The 16647-nt window shown below is 40.7% G+C and overlaps 1 protein-coding gene across 2 annotated transcripts in view; it reads right to left on the reverse strand.

Annotated features, from left to right (window-relative positions):
• The window catches only part of LOC124621890 (phosphatidylinositol 3-kinase catalytic subunit type 3), a 103734-nt gene that overhangs the window by 75786 nt on the left and 11301 nt on the right, over positions 1-16647 (reverse strand). For both annotated transcript variants that reach the window (XM_047147362.1, XM_047147361.1), the window contains exon 8: positions 2559-2744. In XM_047147362.1, coding sequence (XP_047003318.1) covers positions 2559-2744 — 186 coding nt within the window. The remainder of the gene's footprint in view (positions 1-2558; positions 2745-16647) is intronic.

Raw genomic sequence — 16647 nt, forward strand, 5'->3', positions numbered from 1 at the left:
CTCCGAAAGGAACCTAATTGGTATACAGTCTGAACCAGAAGACTTGCTTTCACTAAGTGGTTTAAGTTGTTTCACTACTCTGAGGATATTTACTTTTACATTACTCATGTTGACAGCTGTTCTCTACTCGAATTTTGGAATATTTACTTCGTCTTCTTTTGTGAATGCATTTCAGAAGGCTGTGTTTAGTAACTCTGCTTTGGCAGCACTGTCTTTGACAGTATCTCCATTGCAGTCATGCACAGAAGGCATTGATGGCTTCTTACCGCTAACATACTTCACATACGACCACAATCTCTTTGGATTTTCTGCAAAGTTTCGTTGTGGAAACTATTATAGGCATCTTGCATTGAAGTCCGTACTAAATTGCAAGCTTCTGTAAAAGATCGCCAATCTTGGGGATTATGCGTCTGTTTAACTTTGGCATGATTGTTTCATTGTTTCTGCAACAGTGTTTTAACCCGTTTTGTGTGCCAAGGAGGATCACCTCTGTCGTTTGTTAATTTATTTATCAATTTATTTATCAATTGCTGCCGATACTATTTCTTTGAATACAAGCTACATCTGGTCTACACTTATATTATTAATTTGAAATGAGTGGAGATTGTCTCTCAGGAAGGCGAAAGTGAATTTTTACCTGCTTTTTTGAATAGGTATATTTTTCGCTTATTTTTCGAGGATTTGGGGATTACAATATTCAATCTCGCTATGACAACCCTGTGTTCACTAATCCCTGAATCAGTTTTGATGTTCATTATTAACTCAGGATTATTTGTTGCTAAGAGGTTAAATGTGTTTTCACAACCGCTCACTATTCGCATGGGCTCGAAATAATGTTCAGAGAATGCGTTTAGCACAATTTCGGATGATATTTTGTGCGTAACTCCGGAATTAAACATGTATTTTTGCCAACATATCGAGGGTAAATTAAAGTCACTACCAATTATCATCGTACGAGTCAGGTACAGGTTTGAAATCTAACTCATTTTGTTTGAACCTTTCAGCAACCGTATCATTTGAATTGGGAGGTCAGTAAAAGGATCCAATTATTATTTTATTCTGGTTGCCAACAGTGACCTCTGCCCATACTAACTCACAGAAAGTATCTACTTCAAATTCGCGACAAGTTAAACTACTTCTGACATCAACAAACACGTCACAGCCAACTGTGTTTAGCCTATCCTTTCAGAACACTGTTAGATTCTTCGCAAAAATTTAGGCTGAGCTTATATCTGGCTTTAGCCAGCTTTCAGTGCCTATAACGATTTGAGCATCAGTGCTTTCTATTAGTGCTTGGAGCTCTGGTACTTTCCCAACACAGCTATGACAATTTACAGCTGTTATACCAGTGGTTCCTGTATCTATGATCTTCCTGTGTTGAGCCTGCACCCTTTGGACTGAAGCCCTTCTTGTGTTTTGCCCAACCCAATCCACACCACAAAGCCCCTGCTACCCATGTAGCCACCTCCTGTGTATAGTGGACAGCTGACTGGTTCAACGGAACCTGACACCCAACCACCCTCTGGCGCAAGTCGAGTAATCTGTAGCCTACACGGTCACAGAACCGTCCGAGCCTCTGATTCAGACCCTCCACTCGGCTCTGTACCAGAGGTCCGTAATCGGTCCTGTCGACTACGCTGCAAAGGGTCAGCTCTGCTTTCATCTGGAAAGCAAGACTGGCAGTCTTTACCACTTCTGTTAGCTGCTCGAAACCAAAGAGAGAATCTCTTCTGATCCAAACTGACACACATCACTGGTACCGACATGAGCAACCACCTGCAGTTGGCTGCACCCTGTGCTCTTCATGGCATCCGGGAAGACCCTTTCCACATCTGGAATGACTCCACCCGGTATGCACACGGAGTACACACTGGATTATTAATCATGTAACTCTTATTTTCATTAAATTCATCAGAAGAACTAGTCCAGCCTGGCATTCCTAGTAGGTCAGGTATGAGAACTTCCTTACTATCAACATGAACTACATTTAATTTTGGTTTTACAGCTTATACAGTTCCATTCAGGTCTCTCAAAGAGCAAGGAGGTCTTGGGGAGTATCACCTCCAATGCAATCAGAAATGGCTGTGTAACAATTTCAGTGTGGCGGTTGCCACTGTCAAAGCCATCCCCCCTTCCCCCATTTGTGGAGTATAGCTCACTTTAAGACCGATGCACTTCTATCATCTTTTTTTATACAAGGGACCCATGAAAATACCACTGCGAGATAGACAATGTTTCACCAGTGTACCAAATGGTCATTGATTTATACCCAGTGCTTGTGATGGTAATGAGATGGTAGAATTAACTAACTCTCCACTAGGTTTATTTTTTACCGTAATAGTGATACACTTAACACTAACACATTTTAATGAATCAAATAAAAGATTTAATTTATTTGGCAAATTATTTAGTACATAATCTGATTAAGTATTGGCTTACCATCCATTTGCACAGTTTTGACAATGTGCATTTGGATACAGACTATTAATATGCAAATCACAGGCCACTGAAAACTTCTCACAACAAAAACCTAGAGACATTGTAGCCCACAAACTTACCTCATCAGGAGCCTGCTGTAATCTGCCAACTGAATAAGATCTTACAGCAGGGTGGGTAAAATTGGGTCCCAAAAGTTCCAGTGCATCTTCTACATCCATAGGTGCCCACTGTTTCAACATATCTAAGGCCTGACGTGCTTCCACATTCAGTTTCCAATTTACACACTTGAGGAATTTTGTGAGTGCCTGCAAATAAAAAGTTAGTTAGCTTATGGATTTAAACATACAACAAATATTGACTAGTGACAATAGGGTGGAGGGAAATGATGTAGATATTAAACACAAAAACTTGTCTAATCTGTGTGAATGCATGGTCTCAGAATCTGAATTAATACAATGAAAAGTATGGGGGATGCGGACATGCAAGAAAGAAAATTACAGACATTATGTTGAAATCAGTATCAGTTACAGGCTCTTATGAAAATTCTTCTTCCATTACTCAGATTCACCACACTGGGGATAATGTGCTTTCATTATGACACAAATTAAAAGAGGATTCAGTAATATATTGGCATATCTTCAGTCATATTTATACTCAACAAGTTTCACCTGGCCTGCCACCTAAATCCTTCAATTTGCAGGTGGAATAGGGAGCAAACAGAATTCTGATAGCAGCTGTAGAAGATTTCTGCATTATAAAAGCCACTAAAAAGTTCGTAGTCCACCATATATGAAAGTGTTTTCACCACCCTATAAAATTTTGCAACACTGAAAAATAATTACACTGAATCAGTTATTTCATGTTTCTAGAGGCACCTATCTTTTGCTGAATGCAGTGTTATTTAACTCACAATATGGCATTTGCAAAATAAATTGTGGAAACAGAGAAGTTTAGAAGGCACATTTAATTGAGAATGTCAGCAGCTTTGGGAAGTTTCACATTTTTAAGCAGGGGTACCACTGTTGCTGGCCAGCCTTCCCCTTCTTCAGTCTGAAGACTCGTTTGTTGGAACTCTCCAACTACTCTAGCCTGCAGAAGCCTAGTTATCTGCACTGCAACCTACATCTATTTGAGCCCGCTTACTGTACTCATTCTTTGGTCCTTCTCTACAAATTTTTACCCCAACACTTCCCTCCATTACTAAACTGACAATTCCTCCATGCCTTAGGATGTGTCCTGTCAGTTGATCCTCAAGCCGACATAAATTTCTGTTTTAAGTCACAAAAGAATTGGCTGTGAGTGGACATTGATTAAAATCAATGGGGAAAGTTGAACATTTGTGGCAGTCCAGGAGTTGAACCCAAGTCTCCTGCTTACTAGGCACAGATGCTCTGACCACTTAGTCATCTACATCTACGTCCATACTCCTCAAGCCACCTGATGGTGTGTGGCGGTGGGTACCTGGAGTACCTCTATCGGTTCTCCCTTCTATTCCAGTCTCATATTGTTCATGGAAAGAAGGATTGTCGGTATGCCTCTGTGTGGGCTCTAATCTCTCTGATTTTATCCTCATGGTCTCTTCGCGAGATATAGGTAGGAGGGAGCAATATGTTGCTTGACTCCTCAGTGAAGGTATGTTCCCGAAACTTCAAAAAAGCCCATACCGAGCTACTGAGTTTATCTACCATCTCTGTAATGCTTTCACGATTACTAAATGATCCTGTAACAAAGCGCGCTGCTCTCCGTTGGATGTTCTCTATCTCCTCTATCAACCCTATCTGGTACGGATCCCACACTGCTGAGCAGTATTCAAGCAGTGGGCGAACAAGTGTACTGTAACCAACTTCCTTTGTTTTCGGATTGCATTTCCTTAGGATTCTTCCAATGAATCTCAGTCTGGCATCTGCTTTACCGACGATCAACTTTATATGTTCATTCCATTTTGAATCAGTCCTAATGCCTACTCCCAGATAATTTATGGAATTAACTGCTTCCAGTTGCTGACCTGCTATATTGTAGCTAAATGATAAAGGATCTTTCTTTCTATGTATTCGCAGCACATTACACTTGTCTACACTGAGATTCAATTGCCATTCCCTGCACCATGCGTCAATTCGCTGCAGATCCTCCTACATTTCAGTACAATTTTCCATTGTTACAACCTATCGATATACCACAGCATCATCCGCAAAAAGCCTCAGTGAACTTTCAATGTTATCCACAAGGTCATTTATGTATATTGTGAATAGCAACGGTCCTATAACACTCCCTTGCAGCACACCTGAAATCACTTTTACGTCGGAAGACTTCTCTCCATTAAGAATGACATGCTGCGTTCTGTTATCTAGGAACTCTTCAATCCAATCACACAATTGGTCTGACAGTCCATATGCTCTTACTTTGTTCATCAAATGACTGTGGGGAACTGTATCGAACGCCTTGCGGAAGTCAAGAAACACGGCATCTACCTGGGAATCCGTGTCTATGGCCCTCTGAGTCTCGTGGACGAATAGCGCAAGCTGGGTTTTACATGATCGTCTTTTTCGAAACCCATGCTGATTCCTACAGAGTAGATTTCTAATCTCCAGAAAAGTCATTATACTCGAACGTAATACGTGTTCCAAATTTCTACAACTAATCGACGTTAGAGATATAGGTCTATAGTTTTTCATATCTGTTCGACATCCCTTCTTGAAAATGAGGATGACCTGTGCCCTTTTCCAATCCTTTGGAACGCTACGCTCTTCTAGAGACCCACGGTACACCGCTGCAAGAAGGGGCAAGTTCCTTCGCGTACTCTGTGTAAAATCGAACTGGACACATTGGTCATTGCAACTGCATGGACTACTGCACTCAATACCATCTCATTCATTAACTGTACCTACCCCCCCATCTCCACCATTCTTCTATAGTACTCATTTCGAAAGCTTCTATTCTCTTCCTCCACTGAAAATTTTCCATCCATGTTTTTCTTCCATAGAAGGTTATACATAGACAAATACCACAGGAAACGGCTTCCTAGAACTTCAATTTATATCAGATGTTAAACTGATCTTTTTCAGAAATGCATTTTGTGCTATAACCAGTCTATATTTTATGCCCTTTACTTCAGCCATCATGCTGCCTAAATAGCAACACCCATCTACTATGTTTAGTGTCATTTTACAATATAATTCCTTCAGCATTGACCAATTTATTTCAACTACCTTCCATTACCTTTGTTTTACTTTTGTTCATGTTCATCTTAGAACCTTATTGCTCAGGTGTACGGGAGCCATACCAAACAGGACTAATGGGGGATATTGAATGTATGTAGAGAAAGGCGGCATGAATGGTCACAGGTTTGTTTAATCTGTGGTAAAGAGTCACAGAGATACTGAAGGAACTGAATTGAAGACTCTTGAAATTAGATGTGAACTATCCAGAGAAAGTCTGTTAATGGAGTTTCAACAACTGGTTTTAAATGATGGTGCTAGGAATACACTACGATCACCTACGTATCACTAACATAGTTTGAATGCTTGTGTGCATGCAGTTATTATTCTAATTTTATCCTCACGATCGCTATCATTCTTCCCTTGTTCCATACATCAATGGAATGAGAAGAAATCCAAATACTGGTACAATGGGACATACTGCCTGACGTGCAGCTCATGGTAGTTTGCAGAGTATAGATGAAGAAGCAGATAAAGTCTTTTGAAGATACTATCCAACCTGTTCAACTTCTCTTCAGTGTCCTTTGCTCCCTGAACTGAAGGGGTCAGCGGACAAAGTACCAACCCCAAATTTAGCAAAGGTTAGTCTGATCACCTTATCTGCTGTATATTCGAATGCACCACATGCCAGGAAAAAGTAATTCCATATGTACCAATATCGGTATCTATCAAGAACTCAAAATCCACTCTTCACTTGACTCCCTCGATTTGATCCCTGCTATCTTCAGAATGTCAAAGAATGTATTCGAAATAGTAATCGACAGCAATCAAAATTCTTTTATCCATTTAGGTAATAATATGTCTTTAAATGCTGCACAAGCTATTTCTGGTTTAGAATGTATTAAGTACACTTCACACAGGGAACCGTGGCTAGAGCTTTACCCTTTTTATCCTAAATTTTGCTGGATAGTCAGCAGTCTTGGCAATAACACAGTGCTCTGCACATCGATCCTAACATGGATTTGGTAAAGTTGGTTTTTAATCTTCTGTTGTTGTTGTTGTTGTTGTTGTTGTTGCCTTCAGTTCTGAGACTGGTTTGATGCAGCTCTCCATGCTACTCTATCCTGTGCAAGCTTCTTCATCTCCCAGTACCTACTGCAGCCTACATCCTTCGGAACCTGCTTAGTGTGTTCATCTCTTGGTCTCTCTCTACGATTTTTACCCTCCACACTGCCCCCCAATGCTAAATTTCTGATCTCTTGATGCCTCAGAACATGTCCTACCAACCGGTCCCTTCTTCTTGTCAAGTTGTGCCACAAACTCCTCTTCTCCCCAATTCTATTCAATACCTCCTCATTAGTTATGTGATCTACCCACCTAATCTTCTAGTAAGATTGTTTTATTGTAATTCCTTGGTGAAAATAGTATGTGTCTTGCTATTTTATGACCCATTTTGTTATGTATTTCAGAATCTGGTCTGATGATCACTGTATAACAACAAAAATCAGCAATTCAGAATGAGATTTTCACTCTGCAGCAGAGTGTGCGCTGATGTGAAACTTCCTGGCAGATTAAAACAGTGTGCCGGACTGAGACTCGAACTCGGGACCTTTGCCTTTCGTGGGCAAGTGCTCTACCAACTGAGCTACCCAAGCACCACTCACGCCCCATCCTCACAGTTGGTAGAGCACTTGCCCGCAAAAGGCAAAGGTCCCGAGTTCGAGTCTCGGACCAGCACACAGTTTTAATCTGCCAGGAAGTTTCAAAATCAGCAATTACTAGTAAAATAAATTTATTGTGTTTTGAACTGATACTGCACTGAATGTTAAATACAATCGATGTTCAAGTATTCTGCTAAAAATTCTTACTGCAAGAGATTCCCAGGAGTAGGACTGACTTTTTGAAGCTACTTATACAGTGGGGTAGGTTAAAGGTCCCAGATATCACATCCTGCAGCCATTCTTCCTGATGGGCCCTTATTTAGGAATAATCGACATAAAGCAATGTCTAAATTCCTTGTACGTCACTCTTCCCAAGCATTAATCCAAACTTGCGGGGTCTGCTGCCCTTGTGGATCACTACAACTTTTAAAATTGTGCTGAAATGGCAAAGAGTGCCATAGCATGGTGATTAAGTTAGTGGGTTGGTATGCTGACGGTTGTGGGTTTGAATCCTGTCTGGTGCAGTCCTATTTTATTTTAATTTTTCATCTTATCTGGAGAGACTGATCATTTTTATTCTACTAGTTGGCTTACATTTTTTCTCATTTCTTATCATTTGCTTCATCATTTTAATCATTATATTAGTTGCTTTTGCTCTCTTCTTTACTTCCTTTTATTCACTTAACGGCCCCTTGATTTCTAATTATTGTTATGTATTTACATCGATTTACATTCTTTTTTTGTCTTTTTAAATTTTTCATTTATGTCTTCATCGGTGTTCTTTTTCTACGGTGTGAAAAGAATTTATGTTTCAAATGATTATATAACTACTACCATAAAAAATTTGCCATTTTGCAGTGAAAAATTTTTGATACCACTACATGGCCAATACAAACAGATCCTTTTGTCATATGTTGTTAACCAATAAACCAGTATTTTAAAATGTTTAAATATTATGATAATTAAAAAATATTTAAAATCATGAAAACAACCATTCCTAATGACAAAAGAATAAAGTGAAGTAAGAAATGGAAGGAAATAAAAAGCTGATAGGATTACTGAAATGATGCAGCAAAGGATAAGAATGAAGGGAATGATATTTAAATCAACTAACTGAATAAACATAGTCACTGCAGTTATTTTGATTAAGATGTAAATAAAAAAGCAGTCTCCACCCAACAGTATTTGAACCACAACCTTCAGAATACCAATCCAGTAACTTAACTGCTACACTACAGTGCCATTCTGTAATTCAGTACTATTTTAAAAATTGCAATGGATCAAAAGAAATTCTGAAAGTATTTTTTGATGATTACTCCCAAACAAGGGCCCTCCACGATGAATGGCTGCAGGGTGTGTTACCTGGGACAAACTTACTCCACTGTTCAAGTGGTTCCATGAAGTCTATCCCATCCCTCAGGACCTCTCCTTAAACATTTATGTTGGTATTGGTCACTTGGGCGGCCAAGCCACACGTAATATGTATTTTCACAAATGTTATCTTGCTGCAGGTGAAGGAGGAGGAGGATTTGCCAGAGTCTGCCTTTCTCCAGCTTCTCTTTCCTGTCTTACACAATACTGTTTGAACAGCTCATTGAGTCATGCAAGTATTTTGATTTTCCAAGTGCTAACAGTTAGCCCAAATCCGTAAGACACGTTCGTTAAGCAGCTGACAGAGGCTTACTGTTCACTAAAAGTCAAGCATCAAAGCTGCACTTAATTCCCAAAATGCTGTTTGTAGATATTTCAGAGGCTGCCAAGCACAGGACAGAAAGCATTTGTGTATGACTGTGGCCTTGTTTCAGCCTAACTGTTATTGGGAATTCTTCAGAATACAGAAATGGACAACTGATACCCATTGTGTGCTTTCTAAGGAATTCAACTAAGTGTGCAGGCATACAAAGTGTTCTGGAACTACCCACATACCACCTTTAGGTACAGGGTCTAAGACTTATTCTATGCAACTGAACACTATGAATTAAAACTACTAAGGCACTATTTGCGTTTTCTTTTGCAACTGTATATGCAGATTCAAAGCTAGCTTTGGAGGAAGGAAATCAACAATTCAGGAAGAATCACTCCTCCCCCCCCCCCCCCCCCCCAACAGATCGCAAAGCAAAATTTTAGCTAAGATTTTTCTTATGGGGGAAAGTGCAGAAACATCATGATGACAGCCACATAGTACAATAAACTTTCATAAATGTTGTGATTTAATGGCAGTTTTCACTTCAGATAGTACTGCAAATCAAAAACACAAGAGATTGTCCTCCTGGATAATTGACCACAGAGAGAGAACTTACTGGGCCAGATATTTTACTTGGTTACAAAGTTTTGAGACCTTTGCTAACTAGTTTGAGCTATTGCAGCTATCCATTGTTAAGGAAGTTACAGTACGTACTTCACTTGTAATGTAATTCTTGTTGAAGGAAAAATAGCTCCACAGATCCTCTCTTCCTCCTCCTCCATAAAATTTCTGTGGCCTCTGGTTCCAGATAATGCACTACTTTTTTGCCACCCATTGTTTCAAATTGCTCTTTTTGTCTGACAGTGTTACACATCTTTAAAATGTGTTCTTCACTCCAGAAGATGGATTCCAAGCAAAGCATACAAAGGCTTTCCTTTTGGCATTGAAGAGAATTAAAAGCACAACATTGTTTTCATCAAACCAGTCTTAAGTTTCCCTTTTGATTAATCCAATAGTCTTTTCTCCTGTTCTTCAACAATATTTAGAGAGTAGCCCATTCCAGCCTCACCTCCTATGTGCAGTAATAGAGGAGCAAGTCAGTAACTCTATTTGAGAGTCTTTGTATTCAGCAGCAAGATACAATCCAATTTTTGAGGTATAAAATTCCCTCCTAGAGCAATTTGTGAAGCTCATGATTTACAGATAATCTATGATTACTTACAAGGAGTTTGCAGTCTCTTCATTGCCAATGTTCCTTGCAGTTTTTGTGAGGAGGAAGACGGACAGACATCATGTGATGACAATTTGTAAGGTACCAGCGTATTCTGGTTACTGTACCAGACGTTAGTGATAAAGGAGCTCATACTCAGCACAAAATCCCATATGTAGTAGTCCATTACAATTGCAATTTCACTTCTTTGGCAATGACACTACCCCATTTATGATTACCACTGTACTACTAATATTGCAAAGTAATAAGATTTTTCCTCCATAGGAGAGCTTAGATAGAATGTTTAGTTGGGTGCTGAAATGATCCTTCTAACTATTATATTGTTGCCATGATTTTAAGATGTATCTCAGCTTGCCAAAAACAGATATACAGTCTGGTGATACAGCCATTAAGAACCAAAGCAAAGTTACCACCAGCTGATCTGCAGATGGTTATTTGACTAAGCCTTATTTGCACTTTTACTTTATGTTTAGAGGGCAGTCTGTTAGCCATTGGAATGTGTGTCATGTCGGGATTAATAAAATCAACCAAGTGTTTCTGGCAGAGTTACATCCGGCACATAATCACTACAGAGCTGCTTTACATAACACATCATTAATTTGCAAATTAAGTTAATAAGCTTGGCAGTTGTTTTTTGTGAGAGTACTTCATCTTCCAAAGAAGACACCTGGCTTTTTCTATGCAATCTAAATTCTTATTATCTCCTTTGATGTGGCTTTTACTTCATCCTTCTCCTGTTGAGGAACATGGAATAACTAATTCCAATTGTTCAGCTTTGCCTTGTATACTTCATACTTCCATAGACAACAAATAGAAAACATTTATGAACAGCACATGCTCTACACATTTACATTGTTTAGCAGTCACTAAACAACAATTCTTACAATCATCACACTGAATGAGATACTGAAGTTATTCATTAAAGAATACTTTTATATAATAACAGTCTGGTGTTAAAGCCATATTCTCTCTCAAACAATATGCTACTATAAGTCTTATGTGCAGAAGGAAAAACTTCATAATTTTCACAAAAAATTGTGCCATACAACCTATTTTCAGAATCAATAATCAAAGTCTTATTACAAATAGAATCTGACAATACAACAGATTATTTATTATCCTTTAGGTAATTACTATGCTTTTTGCCATTAACTGTTAAGGTTTATTTAATGAACTACCCTTTAATCTTGCATTGCTGTAGGTTTACATTCATTCACTCTGTAGCAATGTAGTTTCTCACAGAACAGCCAGATCCATAGCTCATTAACACATCAGCATCCATTGGTAACACACCAGGATGGTAGCAAGTTGACTACCTAGGATTCTGTCTGCTTTTATAGTTTACTTCTTCAGCTAGTCTTCCTAAGATGGTTAGAATGTGTGTGATGCAGGAGGAGCTGGCTGCAATTCACAAACAGCAGAATGCGTTTTTCACTACGGTCACCCACATTTTGGCTGCTGCCTCAGAGTGTAGTGGTGGCGGAGAATCTTTAGCGTTGCATGGGACATCTCGGGTGTTGCTTGTTTTATGCACAGGCTCTGTTTCCGAGACATCCTAGTGCACCCGATGCTGTTGATCCAACCTCACAGCAGGGTGCGTGGCTGTGGCAAGTGGTAATGTGTTCGCTTCATTAGAGGCTGAGGGTCAGTGAGGGGACTGGCTGCCTGGTGGTGGTGGTGGTGGTGGTGGTGGTGGTGGTGGTGGTGAAGGGGGGGGGGGGGGGGAGTTTACTAGTTATCTGGAGCTCCAATGTTAGGCAAGTCATGAAGCCCTTTAGGGAGTCATCTGCAAGTTGTGGCTCATGTCACCACCAAGGGATGCCTCTTGCTTGGATTCGAGGCCATCCTTGGTTCATACAGGTGGCTGGCGGAGATGGTTAAGACTGCAAGCCTCACACGTTGGGTGCAAGCCGAGCTGGCAGTTTGCAGGATTGTTCCCAGTGTTGATCACAGTTCTTTGGTTTGGAGGGCCACAGACAAAGGCTTGTTCAACTCTGTGACTGTCTTGGCTGCAGATTTCTAGACCCACATTATCGTGTGGGGATTTGTAGAACTTCCCTTGATAGGTCAGTGTGCATCACACAAAGGAAGCAGCTACTTGGGTAGCAGAGTATTTATGAAATGCACATGAGGGGTTTTTAGGCTAGACGGTAGTGTGAGGTGCTCTGATGAACACTTGAAAGTTGATATGCATCAAGGAAAGTCAGACCACAATCAGAGTACATGCAGAATGAAATTTTCTGCTCTACTGTGGAGTGTGTGCTGATATTAAACTTCCTAGCAGATTAAAACTGTGTGCCGGACCGAGACTCGAATTGGGGACCTTTGCCTTTCACGGGCAAGTGCTCTACCGACTAAGCTACCCAAACACAACTCACGCCCCGTCCTCACAGCTTTAATTCCGCCAGTACCTCATCTCCTACCTTCCAAACTTTACAAAAGCTCTCCTGCGAACCTTGCACTCCTGGAAGAAAGGATATTGCACAGACATGGATTAGCCACAGCCTGGGGGATGTTTCTAGAATGAAATTTAATTCTAGAAACATCCCCCAGGCTGTGGCTAAGCCATGTCTCCACAATATCCTTTCTTCCAGGAGTGCAAGTTCTGCAAGGTTCGCAGGAGAGCTTTTGTAAAGTTTGGAAGGTAGAAGATTAGGTACTGGCGGAATTAAAGCTGTGAGGACGGGGCGTGAGTTGTGCTTGGGTAGCTCAGTCGGTAGAGCACTTGCCCATGAAAGGCAAAGGTCCCCAGTTTGAGTCTCAGTCCGGCACACAGTTTTAATCTGCCAGGAAGTTTCAGAGTACACGCACTTCGACTGTCAAAACTTTATCAGTAAACTATTCAAGTACTCATAATAATTGAAGTACTCATAATAAAGATCCCAAGTTCGCTGCCCTCCAGGAAAGTTCTCATGCTCCAATTATTCTCGGGACCAAGAACTGGCTCAAACCAGAGGTGTAAGGCTCTCAGATGTTTACCGAGTCATAGAACACACATTGGAAAGACAGATTAGAGGAAATAGGAGTGGGAGTATTCATTACAGTAGACAAAAATATTGTCTCTATTGAGGTCAAAGTTGAGAGTGACAGTGAGGTTATCTGGTGTAGATGAAACTAAGTTAATTTTTGGATATTTTTAATGGCTACCTGACTCCACTGACAGTTCTAGAGTCAGTCAAAGAAAGTCTATGGTCAGCAGTGCGGAAATAGCAAGATCATGCAATACTAGTTGGAGGAGACTAACCTATTGAGTATAGACTGGGAAGTGTATGGATTCATTGCGAGGGGTGGGGGGTACAGACAGTAATGCGAAATACTTTTGAATATATTTTCTGAAAACTGACTTCACCAGCTAGCTCAGCAGCCCCCACACAATGGAAATTAGACCTTGTAGCTACAAACATGCAGAACCTTATGGACGATGTCATTATAGCAACTACAATTATGAAAGTTAATGAATTGGTCAAGAAGGCTATAGTGTGTTCCTGCTAGATAAAGCAGATAAGCCATTGTTAGCATCTCACTCAAGACAGTGAACCGACCTCACCTACTTCCAGTAATATGGATGTAGAGGAATTACAGGCAGAGTTTAACAGATAGTAAATCTGTGGTCTGGAGAATTATTTGCCTAGTAAGTGGATTAAGGACAGGAAAGATCCACTATGGCTCAATAACAAGATTCAGAAAACAAGGAGGAAGTAGAGGTTGTAACACTCTGGGTTCAAAAGAGAATGCACAGACAATGACTGTGAATGTAGTAGAGATTCATGCGTCTGTGAAAATATCTATGCAAAAAGCATATAACCACCACCACCACCACCACCACCACCACCACCACACCACCACCACCACCACATTTTAAAGAAAGATCTGGCAGAGGACATAAGACAATTCTGGTCCTATGTAAATTGCTAAGCAGGTCTAAGGCATCCAGTGAGTCCTTATTGACTAGTGTGGTGTGTGGCAATTTAAGACAACGAAACGAAAGCTGAAGTTTTAAATTCCGCGTTCAAGAAATCGTCTACTCAGAAATCCCAAGTGACTGGAAAAAAGCACACGTAACTCCAGCATATAAGAAGGGTAAAAGAATGGACCTGCAAAATTACAGACAGCTACCCCTAACTTCTGTTTGCTGCAGAATCTTTGAACATATTCTCAGTTCAAATATATTAAACTTTCTTGAGACCGAGAAGCTTACGTTGACAAATCAGCATGGTTTTAGAAAGCAACGCTTGTGCAAAACTCTGCTTGCTCTTTTCTCATATGATATACCAAACTACGGATGAAGGGCAACAAGCAGATTCCATATTTCTTGATTTTCAGAAAACATTTTACATGGTGCCCCATTGCAGGCTGTTAACGAAGGTACCAGCATATGGATTAAGTTCAAAGATATAGGAGTGACTCAATGACTTCTTTAACAACAACCCATTATGTCATCCTTGACAGCGAATGTTCATCAGAGACAAGGGTATTGTCAAGAGTGATAAGACCGCTGTTCTCTGTACACATGAATGATTTGGTGGACATGGTGGGCAGCAATCTGCACTTGTTTGCCGATGACGCTGTGGTGTACTTTAATGTGTCTAAGTTGAGTGACCAGAAAGGTACAAGATGACTTTGACAAAATTTCTCGTTGCTGTGATTAATGTCAGCTAGCTCTAAATGTGGAAAAATGTAAGTTAATGAGAATGAGTAGGAAGAACAAACCTGTAATGTTTCGATACAGTATTACCAGTGTCCTGATTGACACAGTGCGGTCTTTTAAATACCTGGGTGTAACGATCATGTGAGAACTGTGGTAGGGAAGGCAAATGGTTGACTTCAGTTTACTGGGAGAATTTTAAGAAAGAATGGTTCATCTGTAAAGCAGACTACATATGGGAGGCTGGTGTCGCCTATTCTTGAGTACTGCTCGAGTGTTTGGGCTCCATACCAAGTTGGATTGAAGGAAGACATTGCAGCAATTTAGAGGCGGGCTGCTAGATTTGTCACTGGTAGGTTTGAACAACATTTAAGTGTTACGGAGATGCTTCTGTACCTCAAATGGGCATCTCAGGAATGAAGGTGATGTTCTTTTCATGAAACATTATTCCGAAAATTGGCATTTGAAGTTGACTGCCACACAATTCTACTGCCACCAACATACATTATGTTTAAGTGCCAAGAAGGTAAGATTCAAGAAACTAGGGCTCATGCTCAGGCATATAGACAGTCATTTTTCCCTCACTATTTGCGAGTGGGATGGGAAAGGAAATAACTAGTAGTGCTACAGGATACCCTCCACCAAACCCCATACAATGGCTTGCAGAGTATCTCTGTAGATCTAGATTCCCATTGTAACAGGAAGACCAATTATTAATATCAATAACAAAGTTGTTGCTTGCGTAGATGGAGGTGGGATTGGGGTGGGGTAGGGTAGGGTAGGGTAGGGTGCACGAGGAAAGGAGGAAGTAGTAGTGTAGTGCAGGGCAGGTCTTTCATCAGATGACTCAGCGGCTCCACAACAAAATGATAGTTCAGAGGATAGAGAGTGTAAGTAAGGGATAGGGGGGGGGGGAGGAGGAGGAGAAGGAGACGGGGTCAGGGGGAGGGGAGGAATGTAGAGGATGGAGACAGAGAGCAAGGGAGAGAGTTGGGAAGAAGAGGTGAGGGGGAAGGAGATGGGGATTAGAGAGAGAGAGAGAGAGAGAGAGAGAGAGAGAGAGAGAGAGAGAGAGAGAGAGAGAGAGAGAGAGAGAACACACATGAGTGTGGACGGATGGAGGAAAAGTGGTTGGAGAAGGCAGTACAATAGTACAGATTCTGGATGGGGTGGAGTGGGAGGAAGTGGTGAGAACAGAAGAGCAGAAGAGAGAGGGGGAAAAGGTAAAAGGTAAGGTCAGGCAATACGAAACTAAGTTAGTGGAGGTTTAGTCAGGGAACTGCGAGAGCACGATATACTGGGAAGAGAATTCCAATCTGTGTATTTCAGAGACACATGCTGGAAGGGAGTATCCAAATGGTCTGTGTAGTGAAGCAGGTACTGAAGTTGTCTGCTGTATGCAGCATGTTGATCAACTGGATTGTGAAGTCTGGTCTCCCACAGTTTGTTCAAATGTGTGAAATCTTATGGGACTAAACACACACACACACACACACACACTAACAAACACACACACACACACACACTAACAAACACACACACACACACACACTCAAACAAACACACACAAACACACACACACACAAACACACACAAACACACACACACACAAACACACACAAACACACACACACACAAACACACACAAACACACACAAACACACACACACACACACACAAACACACACACAAACAAACACACACACAAACAAACACACACACAAACAAACACACACACAAACAAACACACACACAAACAAACACACACACAAACAAACACACACACAAACAAACACACACACAAACAAACACACACACAAACAAACACACAC

Source organism: Schistocerca americana, chromosome 7, assembly GCF_021461395.2.
Source record: "Schistocerca americana isolate TAMUIC-IGC-003095 chromosome 7, iqSchAmer2.1, whole genome shotgun sequence".
In the NCBI taxonomy this organism is placed as follows: Eukaryota; Metazoa; Arthropoda; class Insecta; order Orthoptera; family Acrididae; genus Schistocerca; species Schistocerca americana.